Here is a 15,787-nt window from a genome sequence, read left to right on the forward strand (position 1 = left end):
GTGTGGGGAGGAAAAGAACGCAACAGAAGGAAAGAAATCCCCGAGTACTGCAAACTAAAAGGAACGGAAGTAAAACTCTATGGCCAAATGGGATCTCACAGAAAAGAATCAGAAGTTGATCTATATTTATTTTAAGCTGCAAGTGGCCGAAATATAGCTGAAAATCCGAGATGAATTTGCTCACCTGGTGGGATAGGGCATTAGCCTGCCTAGCTGTCATCTGCTGATCATAATAGGAGTCACCAAATACACTCCCCAGAATGGAAGAATGCTGAAAACAAAACAGAGTCTTTATGGTGCAAAACTCTCACAAACAGGCGTCCCCACGGTGTGGCTCGAGCCGTCCAACCGGTTCTGCTCCAAGTCAGGCAGCAGCACCCTGTGTTGTTGTAACCACCACTGCCCAGCAGCCCTGGAACAGTCAGAGGTGCCCTCGGACAGGCAAACCCTTCCGTGTTACACTTGGGAAAGCACAAAGATACAGTCAAGGGAACCAAACAAACTTCCTCACGGAGGACACAGAACACAGAAAACTTGGGGTTTATGGAAACAGACGAGTGCGCCAACACGAGGAATTCAAAACATCACTCTAATGTCAGCTTTTGTGGGAATTTCTGGCTTTTTTGGGTGCAAGACAAACCCCACACAGAACTCAAGTGCATGTTGGAACACAGTGTGAAGCCAAGCTGCTCCCCAGCTCGCTGCCTCTTCAGCAGCCTCATGCTCACAGCTTCACCAAGGAGACAACGTGCCCAACCTGACCAGTCACTTTAAAGTCACTGCACTCCAGCTGCAGTCAGAGGAGTGAAAAGCCCAGTGAAGGATGCTGTCTGCAGAGGTAAGGCAAGGACCCTGGGAGGAATTCCTCAGCATTGCTAATCTGACTGCCCCCTCTAGCACTATGAGCATCTATCAGGTATTTTCCATCATATAATTACAGCCTGGTTTGGGTTGGAAGGGACCTTAAACCTCATCCAGCTCCAACCCCTGCCACGGGCAGGGACCCCTTCCACTGGAGCAGCTGCTCCAAGCCCCTGTGTCCAACCTGGCCTTGAGCACTGCCAGGGATGGGGCAGCCACAGCTTCTCTGGGCACCCTGTGCCAGTGCCTCAGCACCCTCCCAGGGAACAGCTTCTACTTCATCTCCAACCTGCACTTCCCCTGTTTCAGTTTAAACCCATCATCCCTTGTCGTATCACTACAGTTCCTGATGAAGGTCCCTCTCCAGCATCTTTGTAGGCCCCAACCACGAAGAGAGCCCTTCTTACTTAGAGCTTACGTACAAAGAGCATCTACAAAAGGTGGTGTCTAAAAAAGACCATTTGCATGGAGAGTTTGTATCTATCGTGAAAGAAATAAGATCGATCCCTTGCACAGCATCTTCCAGCTGCTTTATCTACGTGGGAAGAGAAAGGCTCCAAACTTTCTCCTTAAAAACCTACACAGCCTAGGAAATGAAGCAAAAGCCTAGGAACTATCAGAACAGCCAGACCAGCCACCACAGTTAAAGCTGAACACAGCCAAAGCTACCCAAACCCCCCTGGACAATGCCCACAACAGTGGACAGGTAAATGTGAGCCAAAATCCCACCTGAAACCTCCTCCATCAGCAGCATGTCTCAGTGCAGCAGATTTGCAGGTTGCATGCAAGGAAAAAGATGGAATAAACTCCCTGTGTTGTTCACAACGTTGTTGTGTCTCTCAGGAAAGGAGCACCAATGCCTTCTTTCAAGGCAAATCAACCCATCAGAAGAGAGGAAGCACGAGCCTTACAGACCTCCATGGTGCTGCAGTTCCTAGTTAGCCATTGGCAAAGGCAGAAACAGCAGCAAACTGCCTCCAAGGCTCCATCAGAGCTCACTGGCAGCTTCTCAGTAAGAAATGGTTTAACTATGTGAAGCCAGCTCAGCACCCTCACAGTAACGAATTTCTTCCTTAGATCCAATCTAAACTTCCCCTGTTTAAGTTTTAACCCATTACCCCTTGTCCTATCACTATAGTCCCTAATGAATGGTCCATCCCCAGCATCCCTGTAGGCCCCCTTCAGATAATGGAAGCTGCTCTGAGGTCTCCATGCAGCTTCTCTTCTCCAGGCTGAACAGCCCCAACTTTCTCAGCCTGTCTCCATACAGGAGCTGCTCCAGCCCCTGAGCATCCTTGTGGCCTCCTCTGGACTTGTTCCAACAGCTCCATGTCCTTTTTATGTTGAGGACACCAGAACTGCACACAGTACTCCAGGTAAATCCTCCTTGTGGAAGACAGGGCTACCAGGAAGTTACAAACATCACAAGCAAGAGCCACCTTAGACCTCATGAGAGAAAATGCAAAGCATTACTTACATTAGCAAAACAAAGAACCACATTGAACCACAGAGTGGTTTGCATTGGAAGGGACCTTAAAGCTCCTCCAGCTCCAACCCCTGCCACGGGCAGGGACCCCTTCCACTGGAGCAGCTGCTCCAAGCCCCTTCAGGATCCCTTCAGGATGTCACATACTCAACATGAACCAAAGGCAGTTTGGACCAGCACTAGAAATACAATTCCAGTCAAGAGCTCCAAAGAGGATCAAGGGGTTTTACTTCTCCCTGCACTCCACTGAGCACCATTCCCAAACTAAAAAGTCCGAAAAAGAATAAACAGGAGACCAAAATCTCTTTGTGCAAGTCCACGTTAGCAACTCCTATCAAAACACTCGAGCTCTGGTTCACTCCCCAGCTCTGAAGTACACTGGGTATTACATCTGCAAGCACTAAACCTCCCAGAGGAAATCAACTGGAAATGTCATTACTTCAACACTTCTGAGTCCCGGAATAATTTATCGACTACCCTGTGAAAAACATCTTGCTACCACCAGCTCCTCCAGACACGCTGGGTGAGGTCTGTTTTGTCAACAGTACATCTTCTTGGGTTAATGATGTGGTGACTGCAAGGGAAAGAAACAAACCCCAAATCGCAAACCCCCTATTAATCTCAAAATACATACCATAATATCCAGTATGCAGCCATTCTACTAAACAAAGCAGATTCCAGCTAATTGGAACAGTCTGCTAGGTGTTAGAGAGGAGCAAGGCAGCAATAAACAAGGCATTGTCAATGGAAAGCCATGCAAACACAGAGCTGGGAGCTACGAGCAGAGCTTTTCAATCCATGTTTGAACAGGGAGCCCCTGCAGAATACACACACATGGGGTACACAAGCCAATCCATCTGGAGATGTGGAGAAATGGGAAATTCACTTGTGGTGAATGAACCAGAGGGGAGAAGAAAACCAAATCACAGGTTGCTGCTTTCAGAGCGTGTCACTCATGTCCCTGACAGGCTCAGAATGGCTTCACCTAGAGTTAATCCAGGCAGAGGAGTGAGTGGGGGGTGCCCACCTGGTCACACCTCCTTCAATCCACTCTCATCAGCCAGGGCCATGCTGTTCCACAGTGGGCACGTTCTGTGGTTGGAACCACTCTGCCTTTCCTCTACAGATCACCCTACAGCTGATGGATCTCCTGCTGTCTGGGAGCTGCCCCCACCACCCCAACCAACCCAAACTGTTGTCCAGAACTGGCTTTTTAGTTCCCCCATCGCTTCTCTCCAAGCTTCATTTTTGCAACAACCACCAGAGGCAGCTCTTGGGTCATTGATGGAGGCATTGCTTTTAACTTAGCAAACATGAAGGATTGTGTGGTTGTTTTGAAAAGGCCAATACTTTGGTATTGGTACTCATAAACCCTCTTCCTTTCACTAAGAGCTACCATGTCCTGCTGGAAACAGCTCCTAAGCAGGAGCTGAAAGGATGAACTAGTCACTGTGTGCTCCACTGGGGAGTGCTGGCTGCGCTTTGGCCTGACCAGTGGCAACAATCTGGGGACAAAACCAAGACCATTTTATTGAGAAGCCAAGGGGGGGGGGAGAAAACCAACACAAAAATCAACAGTGGGGGCACTGCCTGAGAACCTGCAGCAGGAGTGGCAACAGCCCTGCTCTATGGGACAGCCTCAAGGAGTGAGTGTGCTTGTTTCCTCTGGGGCCCACTCAGAACAGCACAACTCACAGAAGCAGCAGAAGAGAGAGAAGAAGCAATTCAGCAGGGGTTCAGAAAATCCAGACTGTCCCTGCACTGGGCTCTCTTGCTGAGCTTACCAGTGACCTGTCTCTGGCTAATGGCAAGGAGAGACAAAGCTTCTGCTTTGGAACCATGAAGGGGCAGCACTTATTTAGACAGGATCCTCCTTGCAGCCTTAAATGTTAAATAATGAAACAGAAAACGTATTTTCAGACTCTGTTGTGATGCTCTGGAAGAACTTCCTCCACCTTCTTTCTGGGATATAGGAAAAGGGCAGCCCTGTGGAGCTACTGGAGCAGCACCAGCTCATTTCTGTGCTGGAATACCCCCACTTCCTCACACTGGGGCACCCCTGAAGACTTGCTTAACTGCCTTTGTGCTGGCAGATAAAAATACCCCTTCCACACACCCCAAGCTATGACTTGCAGATAGGACACATGGATGTAGAAGAGTATCTGTTCAGAGGGGGAAAAACCAGCCAGCATGCAAGAGAGTGTGTTCAGAACCCATTCCTTGCAAGCCACAACACACAGCTGCTAATTTTAAAGGCATTTTCTCCAGTGGTTCCTTTCAGAGTGTATGTTCCCACGTGAAAAAAAAGGTCCTGATGGAAACACATTTGGCCACACAGGGGATACTCAGCCACAGGAGTTTCCCTGCTGCAGGAAGCATTTCCCTCTCTCTCCCCTCTTGCCTTGTCCACCAGCTCTACCTGGTACTGCTGATTGAAGGGCTCTACCTGGAGGCTCTGCCCATGGTGCACCCCAGAGAAAGAACTGGGTTAAAGAGTGTTCAAATCATAGCTTTGATCAATCATGAGGCAATTCACCAGCTATTGAAAAACTCTGACCTGAATGAAACTGCAAACAAGATGAGACACTGGAAATGCATGAGGCACACACAGGTACAGTGAGACAACTATGGGTCAGTAATGGAGAGACTCAACTCAAACAAACACAAGAAGCAAGGCCTGTGGAAGCACAGAGTCCCTTACTTGAGGGGAGCTGCCAGGAGAGAAGCCTTGATTGGAGACAGGAGAGGTGGGAGACTGGTTGGCTGGGGATCCAGCATTACTGCGGTACTGCTGGAGTGAAGCCTACAGAACAACACAGAATTAAAGACCATGGGATTGATGGAAGCTTGGAAAATCAACAACTTTTGGCGTATAGAGCTCGAGGAAGCTAGGAGAAACCATCCTCTGGAGGAGTTCTTGGCTATGTGTGAAGACAGGATTACTGTGAGCGATGCAGAGGCAGGGTACACCAGCGTGGCAGGGCCTGGCTGGAGCAGGGAGTGCTGCTGCATGAGCAGAATCGATGGAGTATTTCCTCCCTGGCCTCAGTTATCCTTAATTTTTAACAAATCCCAGTCTGGGCAGCCAATTTAAGGAAATTTAGGAAAAAGAAGCCCTGAAAGCTGGGAATATCTCAAAAATCCTGTCATTTATTCTCCAATTCAATCTGCCATAACCACACATCCCTGACCTGTGCTTAGATCTCGGGAAGCCCTTCTCCTATTCCTCTGCCTGCTCTCAAAGAGCCTCATCAAGACAGAAGTTCCATCCATGCAGACTGGAATCCTCAAAGCTGCCTTTTACCCCAGGACATGGAGCAGACATTGTCTGAGAATCTCCACTCCATTCTCAGCTTTGTATTAGTGACATTTACATTGTTCTCTGTCATTCTGAGAACACATTTGCAAGGATTTACCTTTTTTGGGGTCATAAAGAACCCAGGTTTGAATAAATCAATCATCTTCATGGCATTTAAATAGGAAGTTGCAGTAATTAAAGAGTAAGTGTAGCTCTTCTCATCATACCTCCTTCAGAAATTAACAGATGATTGAGGAGAACCTGCAATCCAGCAGCTGTAAGCAAAGGAGTACTTTAACCACAAGAACACTGTACTACTGATGCTCCCTGACACCAACTTCTGTGAAGCTCATGAAAATACAGCTGAACCTTTCTGTTATGTGTTGCTACTCACACACTTTAAGCAGTGAGTAACCAAACTACAGCAAAAGGAACTTCAGTATCCCTCCACAACAACCACACTGAAGTTGTCAGTGAGACCATAGCACAGCTCCAATGGCTTTCTGGATAAACTAGCTTCAAACTTCAGCTTATTTACAAATTATTTCAGTTGCTTGGAAAGATAAGCACAGCACCCTAAAAGTTAAGGCCATAAAGAAGTTTAGGATGAGGAAAGCAACACAGAAAGCAAAGAATGAAAATCAGAATCATCTCTAGCTACGTGAGCATTAGAATCAAAGCACTGGGGCACATTCTGAGCAGGCTGGTATCCTTTCCACTGCTGGATTTGTCCTTCCCTCTTCCCCTTTCAGTCCTGAAAGGGAAGCAGCTTCACTCAAGAACCACTTATCAGCACACAGCCACAAATGAAATCCCTGATCAAATACTAGATCAATAGACAATGATTTCTTCTCATCCTCAAGCCAGTTACCGTCACTATGACACTGGCAGGAGGACACAACAGGTCAGACCACTGAGATCCTACCTAGTGGGGCGGAATGAGCAGAGAACAAGCTGTGAAACCCTTCCCTTGCTCCCCAGGTCTCTGCAGTTTGGATTTGCAGGTGCTGAGACAGAACATTCCGTAACAGGCCATGTTAAAACAAGCAAGAAATGCGTCTGTAAATCCCCAGGTGCACACTCCAGTTCCCCTGAGCATCTGAAGGCAGGCACATACCCAGGTTTTGGATAATAATGTATGCTCTAAAATTCCTTACAATTAGAGTTCTACACATAGAAAACAGAAAATACCTGGTTCTCTCCAACTCTGGAAAAATGCTTCTTAGCATTTTGCTTTCTTTACTCTTAGCTCTAACTCCTTCAGCCTACTGCACATTGTGGAGCCTACGAGATGCTGGGGGCACATTACGTTTAACACCCTGGAATGTATCAAGGCAGCAGCAGCAGGAAGGTATGAAATCAGTGCTGATCTATTTAATCTGGTCTAATCAACCATGACACCATTTTACGAACATCTGGCCACCATAAGCACACATTAAACCCAAGTTTCTCTCTGTAAAACATTAAAATGTGGATTCAACCAAACCCATTCTAAGTCTACTTCATTCTCTGCCTCAAAGGACAGTTATGGAAGAGTCTGCCCAGCCGGATCTCTGGCTCTAGGCTGTACACTGTTGGGTTTTCCACATGAAAGCTGTGTTGGATGAAGTGTTCTGGGATGCAGCCAAGCTTACCGAGTTGATGTCTATTCCCATGGATGGCTGGGTCTGGCTACCTGGAGGTGACTGTGGGATGGTAGAAGGTACCGTGACAGAGAGCGGGGGGAGCTGTGCTCCTCGCTGTAAGCCAGAGGTCTGCATTAAAGGAGTGTTCTGAGGCAGGGTACTTGCCACCTGCGTCTGCTGCTGTTGCTGGGAAGTTGTCTGGGTAAAAAATGGATATGGGGGAAGCTGCTGCTCCAGAGACAACGCATCCATGGCCACGGCCTTGAAAAGAAGAACCAAAGTCATCCACGCTGACACATAATTCCCCTTCACTTTCATGCACATCAACTTTCACTCTTAGAGAAAGGCACTAAATCAATCTCATCTTGCATTTACAAAATGTTACCTGAAGGTTCAGAAACAGACCAGAACATGTCTCAAAAGGCTTCAGATCACCTCCAGTGTACAATAAACAAATTCAACTAGGCTCAAAGCCCAGCTGAATGTCTGGGTCAGAAACTGATAATCCCATCAGTCACAGAGTCACACTCACAAAGTCAGTTTCAAAAGCCATTTGAGCTTCACTCATGAATTAGAGAAATGCCTTTCAAAACCTCACCACTAACTCTGGGGCAGTCACATTAAAGTGTCCCAAGAGGTGTTTTGTGCCACAGATCTCGAAAGCAAAAGTAAATCTGTCCCCTCTCCAAACCTCCCCCTTTATAAGGTTCTGAATTAAGGAACACAGAAGGACAGAACAAGAGGGAGGAAGTTCCAGCCTTAGAGCCAGCCTCCCCCTGGGTACAGTAACACAACCAACCTGTGCTTGGAAACATGGACTTCTCCAAGTAAATTCCTACCTGAGTAATGGGAGACAGAGGGGACAGTGTAGGAGACATCTGCTGTGACTGCGGCCGCCGGGAGTCGGCGCTCAGGGAGAGGGGGCTGACAGCGGCCGGGCGATGCTGTGGGGCCGGAGCTGGTGGCGACATTCCTGCTGGGAAGGGACAGGAACAGAGCAATGGTTTAGTGACAACTGCGTGGAGATAATCCCAAAGCCATGAGAAGTGGACAACAGCTTAATGCAACGCGCTGGATGCGCCTCGGCCAATGGAGCTGGAACACATTAGCTCATTGCAATTGATTCTGTCAGGCTCAAGAGCATTAGGATGAGAGGAAGATGCCTGTGGTTTACCCTGGACCCAAACTGGTCACTGTTGTTCAGGTGCATGCACAGACACTGGCTTGAAATGGCAATAGAGAGAGCAGCTTCAGTGGTTTACAGAATCCATCGGGATTGTTCTCCCACGCCTCCCAGGCTGCAGGCACTGATCCCAGGAAAAGCACCCTCTGTTCTGTTTGTAAGGGCTCCAACTTCAGGAAGAAGGTAACAGATTCCATAACAAGACTAATCAGAGGGCACTTGAGAGATTCTAAAAGCAAACACCTATTTAATGGGAAAAGCAGCAGAAAAACTGGTTACGCAGGAAGTGCTCCATCCTCAGTGTGCAGGAAGGCAGGAAATAGCCTTCACACCCCAAAGAGCCACGACCTGGCAGGAGGGAGGGCTCAACAACTCCAGTGGTGCAACCTTTACATTCCAGACCAGAATGTGCAAGTTTTGAAACCTCCCCTCTTTTCTGCCTCACCCTGAAGGAACTGAGACACCTTGGAAAGGGATTTCAGGCCAATCTAGCGAGGGAGCTGCTCCTCTGGAGCTGCCAGGAAGCAGGAATTCACAAGAGCCAGTGAGCTCCCAGGCACTTGGCAAACGTTCTGGGCTTCCAGGCAGGCTGCCAGGGAGCCAGGAAGCCCAGGCTGCCAAGGAGCCAGCAGGCAAACTGGCTCGAGCGGCACGGATCCGGCAGGCTGCCTCCCTGCCATGTTTCCAAACCCAACCTGGCCCCACGGAACGTGGCAGTGAACTGACAAGCTCAAAGGCACCAAAGGTCTTGGTAAGCTCACAGGAGTTTGGTTCCCCAAATCCTCCTGGGGCAGGTCTGGGCAATGCACCCGGCTCCTGCAGAAGGTCCCAAAGCCTTTGTGTTCTCTGCTAAAGAGCCAGAAAGGAGAGAGGTGAGGAAGGCTTGAAAAAATCAGTTTGAAAAGCCCCAAACACTGACTATGTCAATGATTAAACTATGGGATGGTTTCCAAAGAGGCACAGGAAAATCATCAATGAGTGGAGCTTTTTCATTTGTTTTGTCTTTGAGAGATGTGGCAATGTTTTCAAGGCAATTACACACTTCCCAGGTCAGGTTTGAACCATTTACTCTGCTAATTATGGGCATGGCAAAACATTCAGCAACCCAGCCTGGCCTGACTCCATGCAAGTAGCTTGTTCCTTTTTACACACATTATAGCTTGGCCCAAGTGTCTCTTTTGAGCCCAGAACACTTGGTAAGGGATGCTTAGAGCTGCTGTCTGGCTCCGTACTCAAATGGTTAAACCATCCTCTTGCTTCATGCTCAAGTACAACTGCTCAGTCAGAACCTGATGAGAATTATTTCCTCTTCCCAACATATGAGAGGGTTTATAAGTGGGTAAGGGAATCCTGCCTAACACAGGAAATCCACTTGTATTTTTGGATACAACGCCTCATTTCTAATCTAGGAATGATGCAATTGCCACTGACAATAACAATCCACAGCCCTCGAGATCCAGTGAACTCCTTCAAGAAATCACAATCCCCAGTGGAGGCTATTTGCATGTAAAGTCCTGAAATGATCAGGAGATCAGGCTGAACTTCACAGATTTCAGTTCTCCTCATTGAGAGCTGTGAGAGGTGAAGGGGTGCACTTGGCATTAGTTCCCAAAGCCCCCCTGTATTATACAGCCCGAATATTCAGGGTCCTTTCCAAACTTAAGCAGTCAAGCTTACAAAAACTAGCACACCTTGTGAAGGCTCCACGTTACTTCTGATGGCTCAGAAGAGGAAACTGGAGTCAAGTGAAGCCAGCAACGTTCTCTCTCTAAAAGAATCCTCAAATGGGGATGGAAACAAAAGTCTACTCAAGATACTGCCGTAAGATGAAGGCTGCTGGGGTTAAGGACAGTGAATTACAAGAAAGGCTGCTTTGGGTTCTAGTCTCTCCTCTAAGTCTTATACATAAAATAGACAAAACCCAAACAAAAAAAGCAGACTTGGGCACCAAGAACATGAGAAAAATCAAAGACAACTTGTAAGTCACATAATCAAATTACAGCTTTTGCACTAACCTTGGAGCAGCTCCCAGTGCCTAAAGGGGCCACAAGAAACCTGGAGAAGGGATTTGGACAATGGATGTAGGGACAAGACAAGGGGATTGGCTTTAACCTGCCAGAGGGGAGATTGAGATGAGCTCTTAGGCAGAAGCTCTTCCCTGGGAGGGTGCTAAGGCGCTGGCACAGGGTGCCCAGAGAAGCTGTGGCTGCCCCATCCCTGGCAGTGCTCAAGGCCAGGTTGGACACAGGGGCTTGGAGCAGCTGCTCCAGTGGAAGGGGTCCCTGCCCATGGCAGGGTTGGAGCTGGAGGAGCTTTAAGGTCCTCTCCAGCCCAAAGCAATCCATGATTCTATGATTATGGACAATGTGCAGAAGTGCCCCAGAGTTCCACTCTTACCCTGACTGGCCGTGCTGATGCCCAAGTGAGTCAGATTGGCAGCAAGATTTCCGGTGCTATTGGAGCTACTCAGGGCTGGGAATGTGGATTCCTCAGGATCTAACGGTGTTGGGAGAGGGGAAGGGAAATGGATGTTTGTCAGGTCTGGCAGGGAGCCACCTGTGTTATGCGTAGCAGGAATCAGTGTTGTAGTGTTTTCCTGGTCAGCTGATGGAAAGATGCTAAATAAGGGAGAGAGAAAAAGAAAACAGGTCTCTGATTACAAGTCAGCCCAGACAAAACTTGTATAGTCTGTTTTGAAAAAGGAAGGTGCCATATACAAACTGTATATTGTACTATTTGTTGGGTTATCTATTGTATTGCATAGCCAGAGATTTAGGATCTAAGGGGTCACTCACAGAGGTTCTGGCTTGTCTTGCATTTATTGCGCTTACACCATCTAAGGGCTTTTCAGAAAGCCCCAAAGCAGGAGGACATTCCATACACAACATCCTTCCTTAGAGATGTCAATGTTCTTTAGAAAAAAGAAATTGCTCAAAACTTACTTGATTCCTGGAACTTCACATGATTTAGGTCTCGATGACCCAGTCTAAAATAGAAGGAAGATACGGTTACAGGCAAAGATCCTGCTGGAAATCAATGCTTAGGATATACTCCAATTAGGAACTTTTAGTTAATACATTTCTACACAAGAGCTCTGTGAAACTCTTGGAAGAGACTTGTCACCTTTTCTGCCTTACTGGCCCAACAAGGATCAAATGTAGAGTTTCTCCTGGTATCATCAAACATGTGCACACACACATAAAGTGCCTTTCCAAGCTAATGTTTAGTGATTTATTTCCAAATACAGCATTTAATCTCTAATCTCTGTAAGTACTTTGTTTGGGTTGACAATATTTAGAGCATTCATTGAACTAAACACGGTTAGAAAACAAAATGGGTACACTTTGGCATGGGAGATACCTACCTTTTTAGTGTCCCATCCTTGCTTAGAGAGGGTTTTGTCTGCCTCAGAGGGGTTCTCCTCCATTCCAGGGACAGTCAGCAATAAAACTACAAAATAAGACCAACAGGGATTGTATCATATTAAGTTTCTCAGTCAGAAATGTTCAAGTTGGAAGTTTTAACTATTTGAAAACTATGAAGTAACTTACTAGCCCTGAATGTGAAAGAGTGGCACTGTTGGGAGAACTGAAAACATGAACACCAGAAGAGACTAAAGTTGTCTTTAACCAGCAAGGAGACATCACAGGCTTCAAAATACAACAAAGCAAGTAACACTTCAAAAATGTTGGCCTCCAATTTAGTCTCTAAATGGAAGAGTGTATCTTGGGACCTAGTTTTTCCTGTCTTTTGCATTTTGCCAAGTGATGTACACCTGATGTTTAATGGGTGGCCAACAGGACAAATTCCACTGGGGAAAAATCTGGATCATCTTCCCTAGGATAGAGAAATGCTATAAAGCTGTTCCTGCTCCATATACACAGAACATGGGTTTGTTCAGAGCAAGCAACTGTTTCATCATGCTAATAGCAAGGTGACACAGAAACAGCAAAAGAAAGCCCAGTCAGAGAGATGCATCACCAGAAGCCTTTAAGAGTGATGACTCTAAATCCATATTTACACAAGACTGCTTCAGGTGATCACTATTTAATGTTTTACAGCTCTGGAAGCACATGGAAGAGCTGCAGTACAGCTCATAAGCACCTGAGTGTTGGGTGTTCACCCAGCTCTGGGTGATTGCTTAAGGATTAAATTTCTCGGGGCAGATTTAAGAGCTTTCCATGTTTTTCTTGCGCTGACAGCAGGAACAAGGGCCAGCAGAGGGCACCCGAATTGTTAGTGCTGGAGGGTTGTGCTGCTCCAGCTCCTAACTCCAAATGGGATCAGAGGACTGGCTGTTAGCATCGCCTCTGAGGGTGCATTCACTGATCACAATCCCAGAATAACAACTAGATGAAGTCTTGCTTACCCCTGACCACAAAACGCCTGTGACCTCTACACTTGTCCAGAAGTTACTCCGAACTGCAAACCTCTAGTACCACCAACAGCAGCCTCACCACCGGGGTCCCACAGCTCCCATTACTTATCCCCACAGGGCAAGGTCTTGGAATCACAGAATACAGGGTTCAGGAAAATGTTCTGCCTTAGCTTTGTATGATCTTTCCTGGATCTCAGTACCCAGAAGAGTAAATGTGGCTCTTTGCTCCAATTCTTGTGTATCTGAATCCAGAAGGTGTCACACGTACGTGCCTTGACAGAAACAGGTGAACAGCAACCCGTGTGCATGCAATCTGAAGTCCAATGCTTTGCAAGCTACAGCTATTCCCTCTGTTTACCTCTTTTCTGCTGTATGTCCTGTGACCCTCCTGTGAAGGACTCTTGCTGAGCTGGAGTCATAGTGCTCTGGTGCAAGGCAGAATCAGAATTTGTCCTGGAAAGGAGGCCAGAAAAATGAATTCTTATTGTCTCTAGAGAAAAGGAGGCTTCAATTCAGAGAAACGTAACCAACTCAGGAAAACCTGAACACTCTGCATTAAAAAACCCTACTCTATACAAGGCCTGCACCAAGCACAATTTCCCCATGAAACCATCAATTCACAGAACAAATTCATTCAGGTTTGAAGAGCAATTGCTTCAACAATGGGATGGAGATTATCCACCACAGGATAAAGTGGTGGCTGTCACTACAGAATTATTTGATAAGCTTTGTTAAGATAATGCACGATCAAATAATGCAATTTTGAAGCTGAAAACTGCTTAGAAATACTTTGGTTATACCAGTCTTTGAAAAGAAAACATCCCTGTTTCACAGGGAGGGGAAATGACTCAAACTCAAATGCTTGCAAGGGCAGACTAACCCAGCTTCTGCGCAGGGAGAAACACCCAGGTCTTTGACAGCCCAATTTTGGGGTATGCCCTGGAACACCCAGCAAGATTTGCCTTTGCAAAGATGCCATTAGTTGAAACGCCTTCATTTGAAAGGCAGGGCATCTAAAACATTAAGCATAATAGAAGAGAAAAATAGATTCTAAATACAGGAAGGCAAATTCAGATGGCAAAATGCTGTGGGGAGCAACCAAGGCTCCTGTTGGACGTGGAAGTGTTGTGGGATCAGAGAACACAGACAATTGTGCTACCAACCTTCTCCAGCTTGTGTCTGAGGGAGGTGACAGATACACAGTGCCATACGGACAGCTGTCCACGTGACTCCAGCAGTTAAGGGAAGAACACCAATTGCTCACTCAAGGAGGAAGCCTATTTAAGATCTTTCCCTAAGGAATAATTCAAATGACCCTGTCAGAACCACTGCGCTCCCATGGGAAAGGCAAGCACCCTCCTTATGGGGAGCAACCTGACTTTAACAGGACACTCAAAACAAAGCATTATCTGGATTGCTGCAATGTCTGAGCCACGGGTTAACCTGTGCCAGCACCTCCGCACCCTCACAGGGAAGAACTTCTGTCTAAGATCTCATCTCAATCCTTCTTCTGGCAGATTAAAGCCATTCCCCCTGTCCTGTCCCTATAGGCCTTTGTCAAAACCTTGTAACCCTGTTGTAGAAGGCCACTAAATTTGTCAGGCACAATTTACCCTTAGTGAAGCCATGGTGGCCGTTACCCATCACCCTAAGGATCTCAGTCCCTCTCAGCTTTGTGCGTATCCCCACTCCGAGCTGAGGAAACTGAGAAAGGTAAATGCTTACTTCACATACTATGTATTTACAGACTAGATCACAGTTCAGCAAAAGCAGATGACATTAACGGAGATGGGAAGCAACTCTGCTGCCAGGTGAGGAGGGAGGAAGAAGGGAACTGTGAGAACTGGGAAGTGATGCTGTGGAAAGGGCAGGTGTCCCCACCAGCTCCTGAGCCAAAGGATATTTGTCTTCCATGCTTATCCACGGAGAGCGGGCGGCGATGCGGGGAGCCGAGGCGGTTTCTGTCACGATACACTCTGTCCACCAGCCCGTGGTGCCGAGTTGTTCTGCTTGTGTCCAGCCCCGAGGACTGAAAAGGAGTCTGAGAGACACAAATGAAACTCTAAGCAGAGAAGCGCAGGCGGAAGCAGTCTGCCCGGCCCCCAGTCATCTGTATGCAAGGCTGTGTTATTCTAAGGAATGAAACTCAAAAAGATATGGGCAAGTGTAACCATGTACATGTTTCCTTCACTATCACTTTCATAATAGCCATGGAAAGCAATTACTAAGGCTCTCTCTTCCAGACAGAGATCAGAGACAAGTGGAGGCAGACCATGCTAGACCTGCCCTGGCACACATCAGCGCTGCTCTCCAGCCTTTGTAGCTCTGCAGTACCAGCGTGAGCGTGGCAGGAGCCTCCTGACAACTGCTGGGTCCATTCCCTCGGTGCAGCATGCAGCATGCATCCAGAAGGAACATGCTGACAACCAGAGCTTCAACTACAAGGGCAGGAGATGCAGGAAGGAGATGCACAGTGAGCCTAACGTTCACCAGAACACACCACGTTCTCTCAGAGCCTCCTTTCACCCCTCCTCTCAGTGTGATTATTTTAAGGGGACACTGATAGAATGAAAAGAAAAGCAGTTTCCTTCCTTCTCTGTCTAGAAAAAGTTAGAGCATCCACTAAGTGATTTTCATCTCACTCAGGCTGCACCTGGGTGGGTTGATTCCACTTTGAGCCCTGTCACTACCATTATCTGGAGAGCACTCACTTGTCAGTAAGTGAATTCAGAGCATGAGGACGGCAGAGGAGGGACAGGGAAGATGAATTCCCAGGCAAAACTGGAAAACTCCTGTGTTTTCAAAAGCCCTTCCCAGCGAATACCTGTGGGGCAGGAAAGGAAGTACCAAATGGTCCCACTCCAACAGCAATATATGGGTCTCGGGGGGAAAAAAGGCTCCACAGCCTTCCAGTGCTTGCCAATGTGAACAGCTTTGCTGAGTCCCTCAACACCAT

At 47.3% G+C, this 15,787-nt stretch overlaps 1 protein-coding gene across 3 annotated transcripts in view; it reads right to left on the minus strand.

The window, feature by feature from the left end:
- The window catches only part of CRTC1 (CREB regulated transcription coactivator 1), a 46,611-nt gene that overhangs the window by 8,950 nt on the left and 21,874 nt on the right, over nucleotides 1-15,787 (minus strand). Inside the window, exons 3-12 of one of the 3 annotated variants that reach the window (XM_034070681.1) lie at nucleotides 14,735-14,872; nucleotides 13,995-14,056; nucleotides 13,190-13,284; nucleotides 11,818-11,903; nucleotides 11,396-11,439; nucleotides 10,851-11,071; nucleotides 8,110-8,243; nucleotides 7,280-7,531; nucleotides 5,049-5,150; nucleotides 185-271 (exon numbers count right to left, since the gene is read on the minus strand). In XM_034070681.1, coding sequence (XP_033926572.1) covers nucleotides 185-271; nucleotides 5,049-5,150; nucleotides 7,280-7,531; nucleotides 8,110-8,243; nucleotides 10,851-11,071; nucleotides 11,396-11,439; nucleotides 11,818-11,903; nucleotides 13,190-13,284; nucleotides 13,995-14,056; nucleotides 14,735-14,872 — 1,221 coding nt within the window. Of the gene's footprint in view, nucleotides 1-184; nucleotides 272-5,048; nucleotides 5,151-7,279; nucleotides 7,532-8,109; nucleotides 8,247-10,850; nucleotides 11,072-11,395; nucleotides 11,440-11,817; nucleotides 11,904-13,189; nucleotides 13,285-13,994; nucleotides 14,057-14,734; nucleotides 14,873-15,787 lie in introns of all 3 variants that reach the window. The other 2 variants (XM_034070680.1, XM_034070679.1) reach the window with 2 other exon arrangements.

This window comes from Melopsittacus undulatus, chromosome 19 (genome assembly GCF_012275295.1).
Source record: "Melopsittacus undulatus isolate bMelUnd1 chromosome 19, bMelUnd1.mat.Z, whole genome shotgun sequence".
In the NCBI taxonomy this organism is placed as follows: Eukaryota; Metazoa; Chordata; class Aves; order Psittaciformes; family Psittaculidae; genus Melopsittacus; species Melopsittacus undulatus.